This window comes from Bos indicus x Bos taurus, chromosome 7 (genome assembly GCF_003369695.1).
Source record: "Bos indicus x Bos taurus breed Angus x Brahman F1 hybrid chromosome 7, Bos_hybrid_MaternalHap_v2.0, whole genome shotgun sequence".
Classification (NCBI taxonomy): domain Eukaryota; kingdom Metazoa; phylum Chordata; class Mammalia; order Artiodactyla; family Bovidae; genus Bos; species Bos indicus x Bos taurus.
This window is the reverse complement of record NC_040082.1, coordinates 93779299-93797505: the sequence shown is the minus strand read 5'-3', so window position 1 is coordinate 93797505 and position 18207 is coordinate 93779299. Positions and strand designations below refer to the sequence as shown.

The 18207-nt window shown below is 48.1% G+C and overlaps 1 protein-coding gene across 1 annotated transcript in view; it reads right to left on the bottom strand.

The window, feature by feature from the left end:
* Positions 1–18104, bottom strand: part of ELAVL1 (ELAV like RNA binding protein 1) — a 40532-nt gene extending 22428 nt beyond the window's left edge. Inside the window, exons 1-2 of the mRNA XM_027547546.1 lie at positions 17952–18104; positions 3404–3594 (exon numbers count right to left, since the gene is read on the bottom strand). Of these exons, the coding sequence (XP_027403347.1) occupies positions 3404–3575 (172 nt within the window). The 5' untranslated portion in view covers positions 3576–3594; positions 17952–18104. The remainder of the gene's footprint in view (positions 1–3403; positions 3595–17951) is intronic.
* Positions 18105–18207: the final 103 nt, after the last annotated feature.

The window sequence follows — 18207 nt, the reverse complement described above, 5'->3', positions numbered from 1 at the left end:
TAGACAGTGGTGCCATCGGCTAAGATGGAAACCTGGGAAACAAGCGGCTGGCTTGTGGGAGACTCAAGGTCAGTCTGGGAAACACTGAGAGGCTGAAGGCCCTGGAGCTTGGAAGAATTTCTGGTTGCCAAGAGAGGTGGCACAGCTGCATGTCAGGCTAAGCTCAGGGGTGTATCCACTCACCCTAGTGTTGGCCTAGGAAGAAGAGGAGGCTAAGGAATAAGTCAAGGACTGCCTAGGTCAACGGCTGGGAAGAGCTGCAAGAGAGACAGAAAGTGGGATGGGTGCCTCAGAGGTAGGAGAAAGCCAGGCTCATGAATCTGAGGGAAGAGGAAGCTTCTTTCTGTAAGGAAGAGACAGAAGACATGGTTCCATGAACAGCAGAGGGTGGATGTCAGCCAGAGGAGCTTCTCATCTGGGGGCTATTCTGCACTTCTGGGGACCTCTTTTGGTTTTCACAACTTAGAAGGCGCCCCCAGCACCTACAGGGCAGAGGCTAGGGAAGCAACCTACAGGATGGCCCTCCCTCAAGACTTACCCAGTTTCAAACGTCAAGTGGAGAAACCCTGAGCTACAGGGGGTCCGGGCATCGAGCAAGGACTCTTAAAGACAACAGAGACTGGAGCGTGTTTGAATGCTGGTGGCAGATCCTGGAAAGACCCAGAAAAGTAGGTACTTGCATAACTTGAGGTTCTTTGGATGCTGAGACGGGAAGGGATCTAGGACAGAGGTGAAATGGCTGTTACGCGAGAGGAATCGGGGCCTGAGGGGAGAATATGTGCTGAAATGGCTCATGTAGGGCACGGAGATGTCCATGTTGCAAGCTTGGCTGAGGTTTGACTGGACAAGGTGCCTGTCTGCCATGATGCAAGAGTCTTTTTGGGATGGGTACCTGAGCCAGGCTGGGAGAAAGCAGACTGAGAAAGGTAACCATGTCCAGGGCTTCACCAGAGGAATATAACAGAGGACAAGATGGAGTGAGAACCAGCCTTGAAGAAGTTATCACACACTGGTGCCAAGAGGAGAAAAGCGAATGAGGTAAGTTTTCCATAAAATTAAGTTCATTCAATTTAAAGAACTACTAGCAAGGACTGCGGTTTCCCAGGTGGCTTAGCAGTAAAGAATCTGCCAATGCAGGAGACTCAGATCCAGTCCCTGGGTCAGTAAGATCCCCTGAAGAAGGAAATGGCAACCCACTCAAGTTTTCTTGCCTGGAGAATCCCATGGACAGAGGGGCCTGGCGGGCTACAGTCCATGGGGTTACAGAGTCAACATGACTGAGAGACTAAACAACAGCAGCAGCAGGGACTTCCCTGGTCCAGGGGCTAAGACTCTGCGCTCCTAATGCAGTAAGCCCAGGTTCGATCCCTGGTCAGGGAACTAGATCCCACATGCTGCAACTAAGACCTGGAGCAAGCAAATAATAAATAAATAAATATATATGCGTGTGTGTGTGTGTGTGTGTATATATTTTTTTTTTTAATTTAAATAAAGAACTATAAGATGCGAGATGCAGAGCTGAAATGTCAACCCAGGCTCATCTACTCTACAACTCCCAATGCATTACACTCAAACTTGCCCAGAGAGCAGAAAATCTTTATTTCTGAACTGAAATAATTTCCAAATCATGCCTGTGCTGATTTCACTGGTTCTCAAAACCAGTTCTCTCTGGACTCATCTCACCAAATCTAGGTGTTCCTATTAACATAGCTCTAATGCCTTTGAAAAACGCCAACAAGCCAAGAGACAGAGGAGTCAGGAATATTGCCGGGACTGAAAATTTCCTTCTGCCAGAACACAAGAGGAGAAAGGCAAGACTCAGAAGCAGCGCAGAAGAATTTCAAAACCTCTCTGAACAAGGATTCTTATTAAGGATGGTCTTCTGGAACTGGAGACAGAGAGGAATTTCTGTCTGACATTCCAACACTGTTCAATTTTGTGTATTATCTAAAGCCCCTATTTTGAAGACATGTAATAAACTGCAGACTCTCAGAATTTGGAGGATCATTAAAGGACTCTGAGTTCAAAGTCCTCTCTCTGGGACTTCCCTACTGATCCAGTGGCTGAGACTCCGAGCTCCCAGTGCAGGGGCCCGGATTCAACCCCTGGTCAGGGAACTGAGAGCTCACATGCTGCAACTAAGACCCCGTGCAGCCAAATAAACAATCAAATAAAACCAAAACCTTGTTTTAAAAACAAAAAACCAAAATCCTCCTCTGATGAACTAACTCCCTGTACCGTGGTCAGCCAGCCTCTACGGGACTCACCTTGGGGACAGGCATCTTAGAGTTACTGGCAAATGCTGAGAGTTGATGAAACAGGACAATGGGTACATGGGGTTCAATAGAATTATTCTAATGTAAACTTAAATCTTGGGTTGGCCAAAAAGTTCAGGTTTTTCCATAAGATGCTACAGAGAAGCCCGAACGAACTCTTTGGCCAACCCAATATAATATTTCCATAATAAATATGACTTTGACTTGAAATTATTTTTCAGTGTAGGGAATCAAGATCTTACAAGCCAGGGTGGGAGCCAGAGCACTGCTGAGAGGACTGGCCATTCCTCAGAAGAGCTGGACAGAGATGAGGGGGAGGAGGGGGGAGGGGGAGGTAAAGGAGGGCTCCCCAAACGTACCTCCCTGGGAAGGAAAGAAAGCAAGTGCTTCACAGCCCCAGGTCTCTTCACATTTCTCTCTAGAACCCTTGCAACCTTGCTCTCAGAACAGAGGCCTCCTTACAGAGGGCCTTACCAGGTACTGGCCTTCTGCAAACCCTTAGGCAGTAGGTAGCATCGTGAGGAAGGCAGGTGCCACCACCCCCACTTCGTGGATGGGGACACTGAGGTGCTGTGGGAGGGTGGAGCTTTGCGCCTGCCTGCCTGCCAAATCCATGGCCCACCCATGATCCTCTGCTCCCCTGCTCCAACCCCCGTGAGAGTTCAAGCTCAGTTTCAGATGTTCAAGTTGACAGCACGAGAACAGAGAGTCAGGGTGGCCCAAACCTAGCGAAGGGCTGCCCACAGGGGACTGACTCAGTGCTCTGCTGCAGGTCTGACCTTGAATGCACTGCCTGAGAAGATGGGCTGGGCCTGCCCCAGGCAGGACACTGGCTAGGGTCCCTCTGCAGCTGGAACCATGCCCCTTCCAGCTCTCACAGCATCCCCGTTTCTCCTTCCTGTCTCCTCATCTTCCCTCCCCTCCCACTGTCTTGTTTTGTACATATTCTCCATCTCAGGATGGATTTTTCCTCCTTTGGGAACCTACAGCCAATCTTACACCAGGAAGGGAGCAAAACAGAGTTGAGATAAAAATGAAACTTCCTGGCTAAGAAACAGGGCTTGGTGGGACTGCCCCAGATACCGCCCCCCCACCCAACACACACAAAAATGGCTCTGTTTCTTTACCTGCCACTTTATCCCGAATAAGTTTTGCAGATTCCACTTCACCAATACTGCTGAACAGACTTCGTAGCTCATCCTGGGTCATGTTCTGAGGGAGGTAGTTGACGATCAGATTTGTTCTCCCGATGTCGTCCCTGCAGTCTTCGGCCATGTGGTCTTCATAACCATTAGACATTGTATTTTTTTAAAAAAATCTGCAGGGGGAGGAAAAAATGAAGTAAATTCCAAACATTCCCACTGCAGGATATCAAAGCAATGCTCATGACTGTGTTTGCACTTCAGACATTTTTCTTTTCAATGCTACAAGTTCAACTTATGTCCACGCAAAAACCTGCATGTGGATGTTTATAGCAGCTTTATTCGTAACCGCCCCCAGACTGGAGGCAGCCAGGATGCCCTTCAGTGGGTGAATGGAGAAACACACGCCAGTCATCTGGTAACACACACACAGTGGAAAGTTCTTCAGTGCCAAGAAGACAGAAGCCAGGAAGCCACAGACATGGAGGAGCCTTACATGCACACTGCTGAATGAAAGCTTGAAAGGCTACATACTAGGGGGTCTCCAGTATGTGACATTGTGGCAAAGGCAAAACTAGAGAGACTGCAAGATCAGGAGTTTCAGGGAAAGGGGGACGAATAGGTAGGGCACAGGGGTTTTTAGGGTAGCGACGCTGTTCTCTGAGGGTATAATGGGGGATACATGTCATCATACATTTGACCAAACCCACAGAAGGTTTAAAGTGAAGAGTAAAGTCTAGGACTTCTCTGGTGGCACTGTGGATAAGAATCTGCCTGCTCATGCAGGGCACATGGGTTTGGTCCCTGGTCTAGGAAGATCCCACACGCCGTGGAGCAACTAAGTCTGTGCACCACAACTACTGAGCCCGTGCTCTGGAGCCCATGAGCTGCAACCACTGAAGCCCGTGGGCCCAGAGCCCGTTCTCTGCAACAAGAGAAGCCCCTGCAATGAGAAGCCCATGCACTGCAATGACGAGGAGCCCCTGCTCACTGCAACTAGAGAAAGTCCACATGTAGCGAGGAAGACCTAGCACAACCAAAAATAAACAAATAAAGAAGATTTTTTTTTTCTAAGAGAGAACTCTAAGGCAAACCCTGGGCTTTAGTTAGGTAACAACAAGGGTTCATCTATTACAACAAAATACCACACTAAGGCAAGATTTAGTAATAGGGGACGGAAACTGTGCCTGTGGAAGGGTATAGGGAAATTCACTCTGGACTCTCTTCACAATCTTTCTATGAACCTAAAACTGCTCTAAAAATAAAGTCTACTGAAACAAAACCAGAACTAGTCCAAGTTTAACCATTTGCACTTAATAAGAGGGCTTTAAAGAAGCAAGCCCACAAACAATTCCAGTACCATGATTGGAGCCTCTGGGAAAAGTGTTTGGGGCGTCTTGAGAACACTCTAAAGATCTTGGATTGCTTTGTCGGGTCTCCATGTGCACTACTGATGCAGCGGGACATGGAGGAGCCTGCAACGAGCGCCGGGGCAGTCTACCCAGACACCCTGTCTGTTCTCCGGCCAGCAGGCAGAGGGCCTCTGCACTGCTTTCCTCACAAGACAGAGTGACTGAGCTAGGAAAGAGGTTACGATTTCTCTACCAGTTAGGGGACCTTTGTCTCCAAAGCTGGCAGGTTCTGGAACACCTTAAGCTGCCTACAGAAATCCTGACTTTCAGCAACACCAGCAGGGCACAAAGATAGCTTCAGAGGAAAGTTGGCTCAAAACTGCTCTTCTGGAAGCACCACTCACTCGAGGTTTTGCTCACAGGCACTGCTGTGAAGTCCTGTGTCCTTGACTCTAAAGAAGCAGGCATCTCTATGGAGCTGAAAGTCATCACTGAGAAAAAGGCCCTGCTGCCCACTAGTCGGGAGGTCTCCAGGGCAGCCCAACCCTTTCTCCAGATTCTTACTGCCCAGTTCTGACTTTATGCTTCAAAACCCAGTGCCCAGTGTCTAGAGCATTTCGCCTCCTCTAAAAATAGTCTTGCCAGCGGTTATATAAAAACCAGTACGCATCTCCTGCACAGGATTTCCCGCATGCCCCATAACAACACGGAGAGAGGAATCAGGTCTGGTTCTGAGTTTCCTGGGGGAGACATTCAGGTCTTCTCTACCTTCCAGCTCTCACTTGCTTCAGACTGTACACAACATGCAGAATCAGTCTTGTCTCCTAGTATTTCTTTTTTGAAAATGGTCTATGCTTCCTGCTCTTTAAAAAGCAGTTAGTTTAGCATCAAGAGTCATAAAAGAAAAGATTGGAAAGGGAGACTTCACAAGGTTAGAAACTCGTGGATGGCAAAGACATTACAGGCAAGCAGCAGGCTGACAGGGAGAAAGTGCCAGCTCCTTATTATCTCACTTAGAGCTGGGTTCTCACCTTGGGTGATTTTGCCCTGTCCTCCGTGGGACACTGGGCAGCATCTGGGGGCACTGCTGGCCAACAGGATGGGAGAGCCTTGTGCCACTGGCACCCAGTGGTTAGAGGCCAGGGATGCTGCTAAACACTCCATAAGGCACAGGACAAGACAGCCCCCACAACCAGAAATTATCTAAAGTGTCAGTACTGCTGACACTGAGAAAAACTGATTCAAGGTATCTAGAAATCAATATGAAAAAAGCCAATGTATCACTAACAGAGAAATGGACCAAGGATATGAGCGGAAACTAATAGATGCTGGCAGTTAAACAGCCAATAAGGCAAGAAAAGAGGTTCAAGTTCACAAACAATGAAGAAAATGCAAAATAAAAGTAGATGCTACTTTGTGTCAGTCAGAGGGACTACAATCCAGGATGGATAAAACCCAGTGTAAGTAAGGAGAAGGCAATGGCACCCCACTCCAGTACTCTTGCCTGGAAAATCCCATGGACGGAGGAGCCTGGAAGACTGCAGTCCATGGGGTCGCTTAGGGTCGGACTCGACTGAGCAACTTCACTTTCACTTTTCACTTTCATGCACTGCAGAAGGAAATGGCAACCCACTCCAGTGTTCTTGCCTGGAGAATCCCAGGGATGGGGGAGCCTGGTGGGCTGCCATCTCCGGGGTCGCACAGAGTCAGACACGACTGAAGTGACTTAGCAGTAAGTAAGGATAAGTGGAGAAAAAAACACACCCTTCCCCCACCTTTTTTTAAACACTCTTATATACCACCAATATGAGTGTGCAAAGTGCAACCTTTTGGAAAGACAACATGGCAGGCCTATCAAAATATTTAATGTGAACGCTACCCTCTGACTTAGAGCTGCAGGAAACTGCTCTACAGAAATAATCACACAAGTGCAGGGAAATATGTGCAAGGAACATGCTGACCCCAAGGCTGGTAAAACACTGGATATAATCTAAACATGTATTAGAGACTTCCCTGGAGGTCCAGTGGTTAAGACTCCGCAGGGGACCTAGGTTTGATCCCTGGTTAGGGAACTAAGATCCCACATGCCTCAAGGCCAAACAAAACAAAACATAAATATGTATTAATGGGAGATGGTTAAATAAATACCATTTTCAGTAAAAAGCATGGCATTAACAGGTTTGATCAGGAAAAACTCCACAAACCTGTTAAACTGTCTGTAGCCATGAGATTTTAAGATCACTGGAGAAGGAAATGGCAACCCACTCCAGTGTTCCTGCCTGAAGAATCCCAGGGATGGAGGGACCTGGTGGGCTGCTATCTACGCGGTCTCACAGTCGGACACGACTGAAGCAACTTAGCAGCAGCAGCAGCTCAGAAACAAACAAAAACACTGGCTGAAGCCTGAACCAAAGTACAAGGATTAACTAAAGAATTAAAATGCATGCTGAAGTTTGCTCAAAATGTGACTCAAATCTTTTTCTTCCTCCTTCCCCATTTTTCCCTCTATCTCCCTCTCCACTCTTGTTTTACTCTTCTGCCTTTTCTCTCACATGGATTTCACAGATAATAAACTGGGCAGTAATTACCAGAGTGGGCTGTCCTCAATGCCTGGCAAAAAATTTGCTTTCTAAATCAGTGGTTGGCAAACCATGGCCCATGGGCCAAATTTGTTCAGACCACAGCCTGTTTTTATAAATAAAGTTTTATTGGCACATAGCTACTCTCATTTGTTTATGTTCTGTCTATGGCTGTTTTTGCACTCCAGTGACAGAGCTGAGTAGCTGTGACAGGGACCATATGGTCCATAAAGCTGAAAATATTTACCATCTGGCTCTTTACAGAAAAAGTGTGCCGACCTCTGTTCTAAAATGTAAAAATAGAAAAATTTCTTGGAGAAAATCTTTGTGACACTGGGTGAAGCAAAGATTTCTTAGGTACCATGCACGAAGCCAGATCCATTTAAAAGAAAATTGATAAACTGGATATCATCAAAATGGAAAACTTTTGCTCTTGCAAAAAAGACACTGCTATGAAAATTATAATCCAGAAGATTATATTTGCAAATCATGTGTCTGAGAAAGGTCTTGTATCCAGAACTTTTTTTTTTTTTTTAAAGAAAAACCTCTGACACTTAACAGTAAGAAAACAACTCAATTTTTTAAATAGCAAACAATGTGAACAGATACCAAGCCAAAAAAGATATATGGATGGCAAACAAACACATGAAAAGATGCTCAACATTATCAGTTATCAGGAAAACACAAATTAAAACCACATCAAGGGAATTCCCTGGCAGTCCAGTGGTTAGGACTGCACACTTTCATTGCCAAGGGCCTAGGTTCAATCTTGGTCGGGAAACTAAGATCCTGCATGACCAAAAGACAGACAAACCACATCAAAACACTGTTACCCATCTAGGCCTACAGGAGGTCTAAAACAAAAATAAAAGCAAGAAAGCAAACAATGACAACAGACCATACTGAGCTCTGGTGAGGCAGTGGAGAAACTAGAACTCTCATGTATTGCTGGTAGCAATATAAAAATGTTAAAGCCGCTGTGGACAACAGCTTGGCAGCTTCTTATAATTAAACATAAACTTACCATATGACCCAGCAACCCTAGTCCTAGTACTCACACACAGAAAATAAAAACTTTTGTTTATATAAAAACCTATGCAGTAATGTTAATAGCAGCTTTATTCATTTTTTTAAACATTCAGTTTTTATTTTTTATGTGTTTGTTTTTTCATCATCTTTTCCATTTTGGTTTATTATGGGATATGGAATATAGTTCCCTATGCTATACAGTAGGATCTTGTTGTTTACCCAGCCTATATATATATGTTTGCATCTGCTATCCCTTCCCTCCCCCTTGGCAACCACAAGCATGTTCTCTGTGTCTGAGTCAGTTTCTATTTTGTTCACAGGTTAACTTGTGCCATACTTTAGATTCCACATATAAGTGACATCTCACATGGTATTTGTCTTTTTCTTTCTGAATTACTTCACTTAATGTGATAATCTCTAGGTCCATCCATGCTGCCACAAATGGCATTATTTCATTCTTTTTTTATGCCTGAGTAGTATGCCATTGTGTATATGTACCACATGTTCTACATCCATTCCCCTGTTTAAGGGCATTTAGGCTGTTTCCATGTCTTGCTATTGTGAATACTGCTGCTATGAACATAGGGGTGCACGTATCTTTTTGAGTTAGTTTTATTTGGATATATGCCCAGGAGGGGAATTGCTGGATCCTATGGTAGCTCTATTTTTAGTTCTTCTGAGAAACTTCCATACTGTTCCCCATAGTGACTGTACCCATTTACATTCCCACCAGCAGTGGAAGAAGGTTCCTTTTTCTCCACACTTTCTCCAGCATTTATTATTTGTAGACTTTTTGATGATGGCTATTCTGACTGGTGTGAGGTGATACCTTGCTGTGGTTTTGTTTTGCATTTCTCTAATAGCAATGTTGAGCATCTTTTCATGTACTTATTGACCACCTGTCTTCTTTGGAGAAAAGTCTATTTAGGTCTCCTGCCCATTTTTTGATTGGGTTGTTTTTTTCCGAGTTGTATGAGCTATTTGTATATTTTGGAAAGTAAGCCCTTGTCAGTTGCATCATTTGCAAATTTTTTCTCCCGGGCTGTAGGCTGTCTTTTCATTTTGTTTATCGTTTCCTTTGCTGTGCAAAAGCTTGTAAGTCTGATTAGATTTCACTTGTTTATTTTTGCTTTTATTTCTATTGCCTGGGAAATTGACCTAAGAAAAAAATGGTATAATTTATGTCAAAGAATGCTTTATGTTTTATTCTATGAGTTTTTATGGTGTCATGTCTTAATAAGTCTTTAATCCAGTATGAGTTTATTTCTGTGTAGGGTATGAAGGTGTGTAATAATGTCATTGATTTACATGCAGAGCACTCTTCTTCATAACTGCCAAAAACTGGAACAATCCAAAAGTCCCTTGAACCTCCAGTGGATAAACTACAGTACACCATACGATGGAACAGTATTCAACAATTAAAAAGGTACTACTATTCACGCAATTCGTAAGACTCTCACATACATTTTGCTGAGTGACTGAAAACAGACTCAAAGGCTACTGCATGGTTCCATTCTGGAAAAGGCAAAAGCTTCTCCAGAGGTTACAGATAAATCAGTGGTTGCCAGGCGCAAGCAGTGGGGGAAGGGTTGACTTCACAAGGAGAACAATATTTTTGTTTCCCAGGTGATAAAATTTTCCAACATCATGATCATTCAGTTCAGTTCAGTTCAGTTGCTCAGTTGTGTCCGACTCTTTGTGACCCCATGAATTGCAGCACGCCAGGCCTCCCTGTCCATCACCATCTCCTGGAGTTCACTCAAACTCAAGTCCATCGAGTTGGTGATGCCATCCAGCCATCTCATCCTCTGTCGTCCCCTTCTCCTCCTGCCTCCAATCCCTCCCAGCATCAGAGTCTTTTCCAATGAGTCAACTCTTCGCATGAGGTGGCCAAAGTACTGGAGTTTCAGCTTTAGCATCACTCCTTCCAAAGAACACCCAGGGCTGATCTCCTTTGGAATGGACTGGTTGGATCTCCTTGCAGTCCAGGGGACTCTCAAGAGTCTTCTCCAACACCACAGTTCAAAAGCATCAATTCTTCGGCACTCAGCTTTCTTCACAGTCCAAATCTCGCATCCATACATGACCACTGGAAAAACCATAGCCTTGACTAGACAGACCTTTGTTGGCAAAGTAATGTCTCTGCTTTTCAATATGCTATCTAGGTTGGTCATAACTTTTCTTTCAAGGAGTAAGGGTCTTTTAATTTCATGGCTGCAGTCACCATCTGCAGTGATTTTGGAGTCCAAAAAAATAAAGTCTGACACTGTTTCCACTGTTTCCCCATCTATTTCCCGTGAAGTGATGGGACTAGATGCCATGATCTTTGTTTCTGAATGTTGAGCTTTAAGCCAACGTTTTCACTCTCCTCTTTCACGGTGGTGGTCATATTCATTTGTAAAAATTCAACTCTACAACGAAAACTGAATTAAAAAATAAATTTTAGGGACTTTCCTGGTGGTCCAGTGGTTAAGATTCTGCCTGTTCACTGCAGGGGGCACTGGTTTAAGCCTTGGTCAGGGAATTCCCCATATGCCGTGCCATGGTGCGACCAAAAAAAAAAAAAAAAAATTTTTTTTTTTAAATTTTTGTAAAGATTGAAAGCGTGAAGCTTCTGCATGACAGCCCTGTCCTTGGCATTGCTGCCTCCTCCTGACATGCCCAGTCAAGGCTGAGCAGCCCCCTGTGGGCCCCATTCTTGGTCAACTGGCACCGCTGAAGAACTCAAACCCCAAGAGCAGTTTCTTGGTGCTTCGGTGCCACCCTGCAGTTCACGTCCCTTCCCCTGACCTTTCCAAATCTGCATAGCTGTCCCCGGAAGCACCAACCACAACCTGGTCTTGGTGTCTGCCTGACAATCGATGACTCCAGCCATCTCTCACTCGCCAGACCCTGCCTCCTGTTACTCAGCGTCCCTCCAAGTGGCAGTCCTGTAGACATCTCCAGGTTACCCCCCCCAGCCCCACCAAGCCAGCTCCCCCACTTCCCGCCCCCGCCGGTTCTCCCTGACAGTGGAGTCACCACCTGCTGAGGCTCAGAGGTTACACGACTTTGTCCAGGGGCAGTCATCACCCTGTTAATTAGTGGCAGGACCAACCCTCAAGTTGTTGCTGCAGAGCAGTCTTCCAAGGATAAAATGCCAGGCCTGCTACAACGGCCCCTGCTCGTCCCCCCTTCTCCCTTCACTTGACCGTCCCCAGCATGCTGCGGACCTTCATCTTTCTGTGCTTTTGTTTCAGCTGCTCTCTTGACAGGGACAGCCCTCCCTCTCCATCACCTCTTCATTTATCTTTAAATAATCTCCCAGGATGCTCAGTTGCTCTTGTTCTCAGTGCCTGTACACTGCTGGTGTGAACCTTCATTGTTGCACAAATCACTCTGACTCATAATTATTTGCTTTTCACCCACATCAGTGAAAGTTTTGAGGGTCAAGGCTACATCACTGTTGCCAAGGGTCCCCAGGGGTATCTGGCAAACATACCAGGCACACACAGAAGAGGGGTACAGGCACACTGGGAATCATATGTATATGCATTATTTGATGTTAAAGAAGGGTGGCTAGAAATTGTATCGACAATCTATTTAATACATTTAATATCTTACTTTATTATGGTCATCCCATCCCAGCCCAACCCGTGCACCAAAGTCAGTTGCAGGGAGCAAAAGGAGAAACTTAGTGTAGCAAAGTGATCCCTGCTAATTTGGAAATGTTTCTGGTAACGGATCTGTGATGGAGAAGTCCCGTTGGGACGATCTCTGAGGGTTTTCAGCCCTACTGAGCTATTTTCAAAAGTTCTGGTCGTGTGACTTCAAAGATGTTGCTCACATCAGTAGTATACCTACTGTGTATATAAGGGAGAGATACCCTATACATGTGAGTGTATGTGTGTGTGTATATAAATGATATAAAAGCATATGTAGGCGGTACATATGCAAAGCAGCAAGATCAGTTTCCACCAGGCACCTATGAGCATCTGTCTTGGTTTATAGTCACAGAACAGGCTTTCTACTTGGGCCAGAACAAAACTAGAACAAGTCAAATATATCCTGGGGCTCAACCCTGACACCTCACACATCACACGACAGGGCCTGGACTCAATTATTTCTGCCGTCCTTTCCAGATGCAAAGTCCTGAGTTCTTCAAGGTGAAAGTCTTAGGAGTGTAAGGTCACCCAGGAAACGCTGTGGTGCCAGAAAAAAAAACTGACAGCGCTACCTGACCCAATTACAACCACTACGCAAGGTAAGGGCTCACTGAGATCAACTCAGTTTCCTTCCTCGTCCCTTCCCACAGCCCACGGTGACGAAAGCTGTCCAATGGGGACAGCTAAGTCACAGCAAGTCCATGCCTGCCAGTCTGAGAAGCCCAGGAAAGAGGCAGAGTGGGTGCAGCTGGGTGTCCAGTCCAGCCAGAGCGTTCCATAGACCCCGAGGGCACTGGATCACACCCACAGCCCTGCTAGGAGTTCCAGTTGATCAAGGCCCCTCCAGGGCTCTCACATGAAACTGCAGAGCAACCTGGCCCAGGAGGAAAAACCCACGGGCTTTAACAGACCTGAGCTCCAACACTAACCTTACTGCTCATCAGCTGAACTGTCAGGGATGTCACTTCCTTTCCCGGAGCTTCCGTCTCCCTGTCTGCAGACTGAGGTGTCACCCCCTGCTTCAGCTCTCAGCACAGTTCCTGACACGTGGCGAGCGCCCACTAAGGACCACACTGACCCTTTCCACTTGGGGCCCTGGAAATGATCCGTACCTCTGAGGCCATTTCTAACGGGCCTGGGTTCCACGGAAGCCACGGTGCATTCCAGAGCCAGGGATCACAAGCACCCATGGGACACAGAAGAGATCCGTGGTAGTCCCTGGTCAGTCACGCATCAATTACACACATATCCTGAGACGAACTGGCGGGTCTCCTCATCTGTTCACCAGCAACATGAACCTCATTCAAGTCTCGTCCTCTCACTCTGACTTTACCAACAAAGTCAAGGTGAGCACGTGTCTCCCTGTCCTCCCCACCTCCAGGTGCAAGCATCCTCATGTCTCCTTCTGTTCTCACCCCCCTCTTCAAACCTTCCCCTCCCCCTGAATCACTTCATTTGGTGGCACCCATTTACACTTGTCCCCCAGGCCACCTCTCCCATCCCCCAAGCCTAAGTGAGCACCAGTTTCTGCTGGTTTTGCATCTGAGATGCCTCACTCTCCCTCCATCTCTCTGCCATTGTCCCTGTTCAGGTCACTGTCAGCTTCTCGGCAGACTGACTCCTATCCAGTCTCCCTGCCACATGATTATTTCACACCAAGCACTGTTTGGCCTTCTCCCCCCAGTTCACTCCCATTCCTCTGTCTCCTGATTTCTGTTTGTGGCGACATCAGTCTTGCCTTTGGGTTGCTCTGCGCTGTTTCCTCTCCTGTAAATCTTTCCTCTGGCATGACTGTCTCCCTGACAGGTGGCTGGATCCAGTCACCTCTGAGCTCCCTTCTTTCCCCCAGCACACACAGAGTGCAATCACATGCCAGCACGAGCAAGGCAGTGGGTGTAGAAGACAAAACAGCAGTCCCAGTCCTGATCCTCAGGCGAGTGCTGGGCCATCTCTGTCCTACCAAAGCCTCTTGACTGGTCTGTCTGTCCTTACTCTCAGGGCTTCCCCGGTGGCCCAGTGGCTGACTCCGCGCTTCCAATGCAGAAGGCGCAGGTTCAATCTCTGTCAGGGAACTAAATCCCAAATGCCACAACAAAAGAGTTCACAGGCCACAACTAAAGATCCTACATAACGCAAGTAAGACCTGGCACAGCCAAATAAACAAATAAATATCTGGGGGTAGGGGGGGAAAGGAATAAAAGAAAAGCGCTTTTCCAAACTCACTTCTTGACTGTGTCGAGAAGCCCTGTGCCACCTGATCCTGGCATACTTCTCTAGATTCATCTCCAAGCCCACCTTCTTGATCCTCTGCCTGCCCAAACCGGTCCCCTCAGCGTTCTGGACTTCTCTGCATTCACCTTTTCTCTTACTTAGGCTGCTGGCGGCACCTGGAAATAGCTGCCCACGCCTCTCTGATGACAATGACCAGTTTGGATACCGCCTCCTTCATCAAGAACAAACCCCAAGTAACAAACAATAATTTCTTTCAAGGCTCTCCAGGCTGTCGCTACCCATGGCTTCCTCCTTTCATTACTTTAATCTCACACATCTATGTCTTTTTTCCCCAGCTCAGGTTGTCAATTCCTCGAGGAGGCAATTTCTTCCCCTCCTCCCTGTTTCCCACAATAATGAGCCAACAGTAAGGTTTTACATGTTCAGTCTATAAAACTGTGCTCACTGACTTGGCCAGTGCCCTCGAGTGAGGATGGACAGTGAACATATGAGCGAGTCCCATCGACACCTCTAGACAGGACACTACCTTCTGCCACCTCCCCACTTTCGGTCTGTATATGCACAGAAGGTACACATATCCTACTCAAGTGATGTGCTATTTTGTCTATGTCTACATGCTAAACTGCTCCTTCTTTTGTCTTCTCTGTTTCTCTGAGTGACCGTTATCCACCTACTGGGCACTCAGGCAGGGCGCCGAATCATTGCCCAGTGTTTTCTCACATCCCACAGCTAAACACCCACTGAGCCCTGTGTCCTTTACCCCCTAACTGGGTCTCAAACCCACCCCCTACTTCCAGACCACCATAGCCCTGGGTCATATTTTTGACCTTTCTGATTTACAGGAAAGTCATCACCTCCGAAGCAGTTTGCTGGCTTTCAGCAATATTCTCCTCCAGCTCTTTGTCTTGTGCGCAGACCTGACCCCTTTGCTTTGTGGAATCAAACTGTCAGACAGTTCCCCTCGGCCTGGTCTGCAGGACAACACCCTTTCCCTCTGCACACCAGCTATCAGAGTCCTCTTACCACCACTCACTTCACCTTTCTTGCCTCTGAACTACCAGATCCCGTGTGGGTCTCTGAACAAACCAAGACATCCCCACCTCCATGCCTTGGCTGGTGTGGTTCTTGCATCCTACCAAGCCCTTCCCCACAGTCTGGGCCTGGATAACCCCTCCCCTCCTGTTTCACCTCCTCCAGGACGGTGATTACCTTTGCCCACCAGGGCTAGGTTAACAGTTTCCTTTTCTGTGTTTCCACACCAGCAGGCACATAACCATAATTACCACGCTCAACAGAGTGGGCTGAAACAATCTGTGCATTCGCTGCAATCACCAGTGCCTCCCCAGAGCCTAGAACAGAGCCTGGGACTCAGAAGCCGAGGGCAGAGAGTCAGCTAAAGGAGGGAAGCAAAACTAACTTCCCTCCCACAGGCTGGTTTTCTCTTGCTCTTCCCCTGACTCAGTCTCAGGTCGGCCTTGCCGCTTAGCTACTGCCACCTAGGGGCGAAAGGAGGCGGCTGTACTTCTTTCACCATTCAGCACTGAACCTGATTCCATTGAATGAGATGCGGACAGGAGTGAGGAACTACTGGTGAGGGCAGAGAAAGAGCAGCAGTCTGGGGAGGCTTCATATAGTGAGTGAGCTTCAACCTGGGCCACACAGCATGAAGAGGAGATCTCCAGGTGGAGGAGACCGACATTCCAGAAAGTGGGGGCAACAGGCATGAGGGTCGGAGTTTGGGGCCTATGTGCAGGTGAAATCAGAAAGGAAGCGGGGGGGGCGGGGAGGGGGGCAGTGGTTAGAATGTGCAAAGGATCCTCGACTTCAGCTTTTAAGCCACCTAAAAAGGTTTAAAAATTAATTTATTTTCCACCCAAACACTCTTGATTGGGAATAACATAATCAGACCTTGCTTGAGTGCGGAAAGGTGATAAGAGATGGGAGGCAGGGGTGACACAAAAGCAGGGCCTTAGGAAGATGGTACTTTCATAAACCTCTCATTTTCCACTTGCTGCCCCATGACTTCACACTCAACACAGCCAATCCGAAACTCCGCCTCTTCAACATAAACCTTTTGAGATGTTCATATATCTTGCTTTCTTCATGGGCCTTTAAGTCAAATATTTTTATAACAGATCCTAGCACAAAGCTCTGCACACAGAAAATGCTCAGTGATACATGAATGGAACGTCTCTCCAGGTCCCCCAGATGCTGGGATTATAAGAGTGGTAAAACTTGGCCGTTAAAGGTAAGAAATCTGAGTCAGAGTGCCTGAGTTCAAATCCTGCCATTAGCCACTTTCCCGTGTGAGACTGGTCTCACTAAGCGACCTACTGGGCTTCTTTGTTCCTAAAACGGAACTTACAACAGACAGTACCCACCTCAAAGGCTGGAGATCAATGTCCATCCGTGGATAGCACATAGTAAATCCTCACTAAATATGGTCGACTATTTATAACATTATATATTCAGTGTCTCCTCAGGCACAGGTCATGCAGAATGCTAAGGCTTCCCAAATCCTTAAATCTGCACAGCAACAGTCTCATCCATCCCATTCTACAGATAAGCAAACTAAGGCTCCCACAAGTAGAGTTTGTCCAACGTCTTGGGAACTCTGGATTTCAAGGAATCAGAAATAGGGCTAGGGGTGCTTCTAGTGGAAGATCATTCATTTAGTCCAGGAGTGGTTCTCACACATGTGAGTATGTGTGTGGTACTTTCGGAAATCTCTAAAGATATTTTTGATCTTCACAAATGGGGGAAGAAGATGCTGCTGGCATCTAAGTGGGTAGATGCCAGGGACAGCCCCTCCTCCACCCAAACCCAGAATGATCAGACCCAAAATGTCAGTAGTGCCAAGGTTGAGAAACGCTTTTCGAGAGAATCCGCCTCCCCAACGTCCCACTTTTGGAGCCTTGGCTATTCAGATCGCTCATGAATACTCTGTGAGGGGGGGCTCTGTTCCTCCAGGGGCGGCACCTGCAGAAGTTCTTCTCCACCTGCCCTGCACACAGTGGGTATCAGAACCCATTTTTAATATGCCTAGCAGCAGAGGACGCCGGAAAAGGAAGAGCATCCATCCCCCATTGTTCAATTGCGTGCAGTTTGTGTTTTCAACACACACACATTTTACAAATCCAGACGTCCCACACCCCAGAAACTGTTTTGTGAGAAACGGTGTTCAAAAAATATTTTTCTTTCTTCCCCTAGGGCTCTCATACATACCGAAGGGTTTGTACACTTCTAAGAGGACCTCAGATCCACCGCGGTCCTCTGACAACCGCTACAAAAGATTGTGTAAGATTTCCCGGGGGAGCGAGCCCGGGGGCCGTGACCTCCGAGAGCTGAGGGCGCTCACTCCACTCCCTCGCCTCTGGCTCCGCTCTCCCGCCCCCGGATACCCGGCTTGCAAGGCTACCCGGGCCCGGCCGCGGAGTCCGGCCGCCAGGCGCGTGCCCACGCCGCGACCCCCTACCTCGGCCCTCGCGGCGGCCGAGGAATCCGGCCCGGGGCCTGTCGCTGGCGCCCACACCGGCCGGCCCCCGCCCGCTCGCCGAGGCCCGCGCGCGTCCCCTCCCTGCGCGGCGCGGCCTGGGCCTCGGCCGGTGCAGGCCCGCGAGCGCCCGCGGCCGGCCCAGGCGAGCTCAGGCCTGCCGCGGCCTACCCCGTCGGGCGCCGTCGAAGGCCCCCGCCTCACCTGGACGCGGGCGGGTGGGCCCGGGGCTGCTCCTGGGCAGGCGGGCGGCGGCGGCGCGGCGCTAACGGTTCCGCTCGGCCTCGGTAGCGCTGGCGGTAGCGGCGGCGACGGCGACGGCGGCGGCGGCTCCTCCTCAGCGCGCACGACCCGCTCCGGCCCGCGGCCCGGACACGCCCCCCCGGCGCGCGCGCCCATTGGCCGGCGTCCGCCACGGCGCGCTTCTCATTGGCCCGCGTTGCTGTCGCGGCGCCCCGGG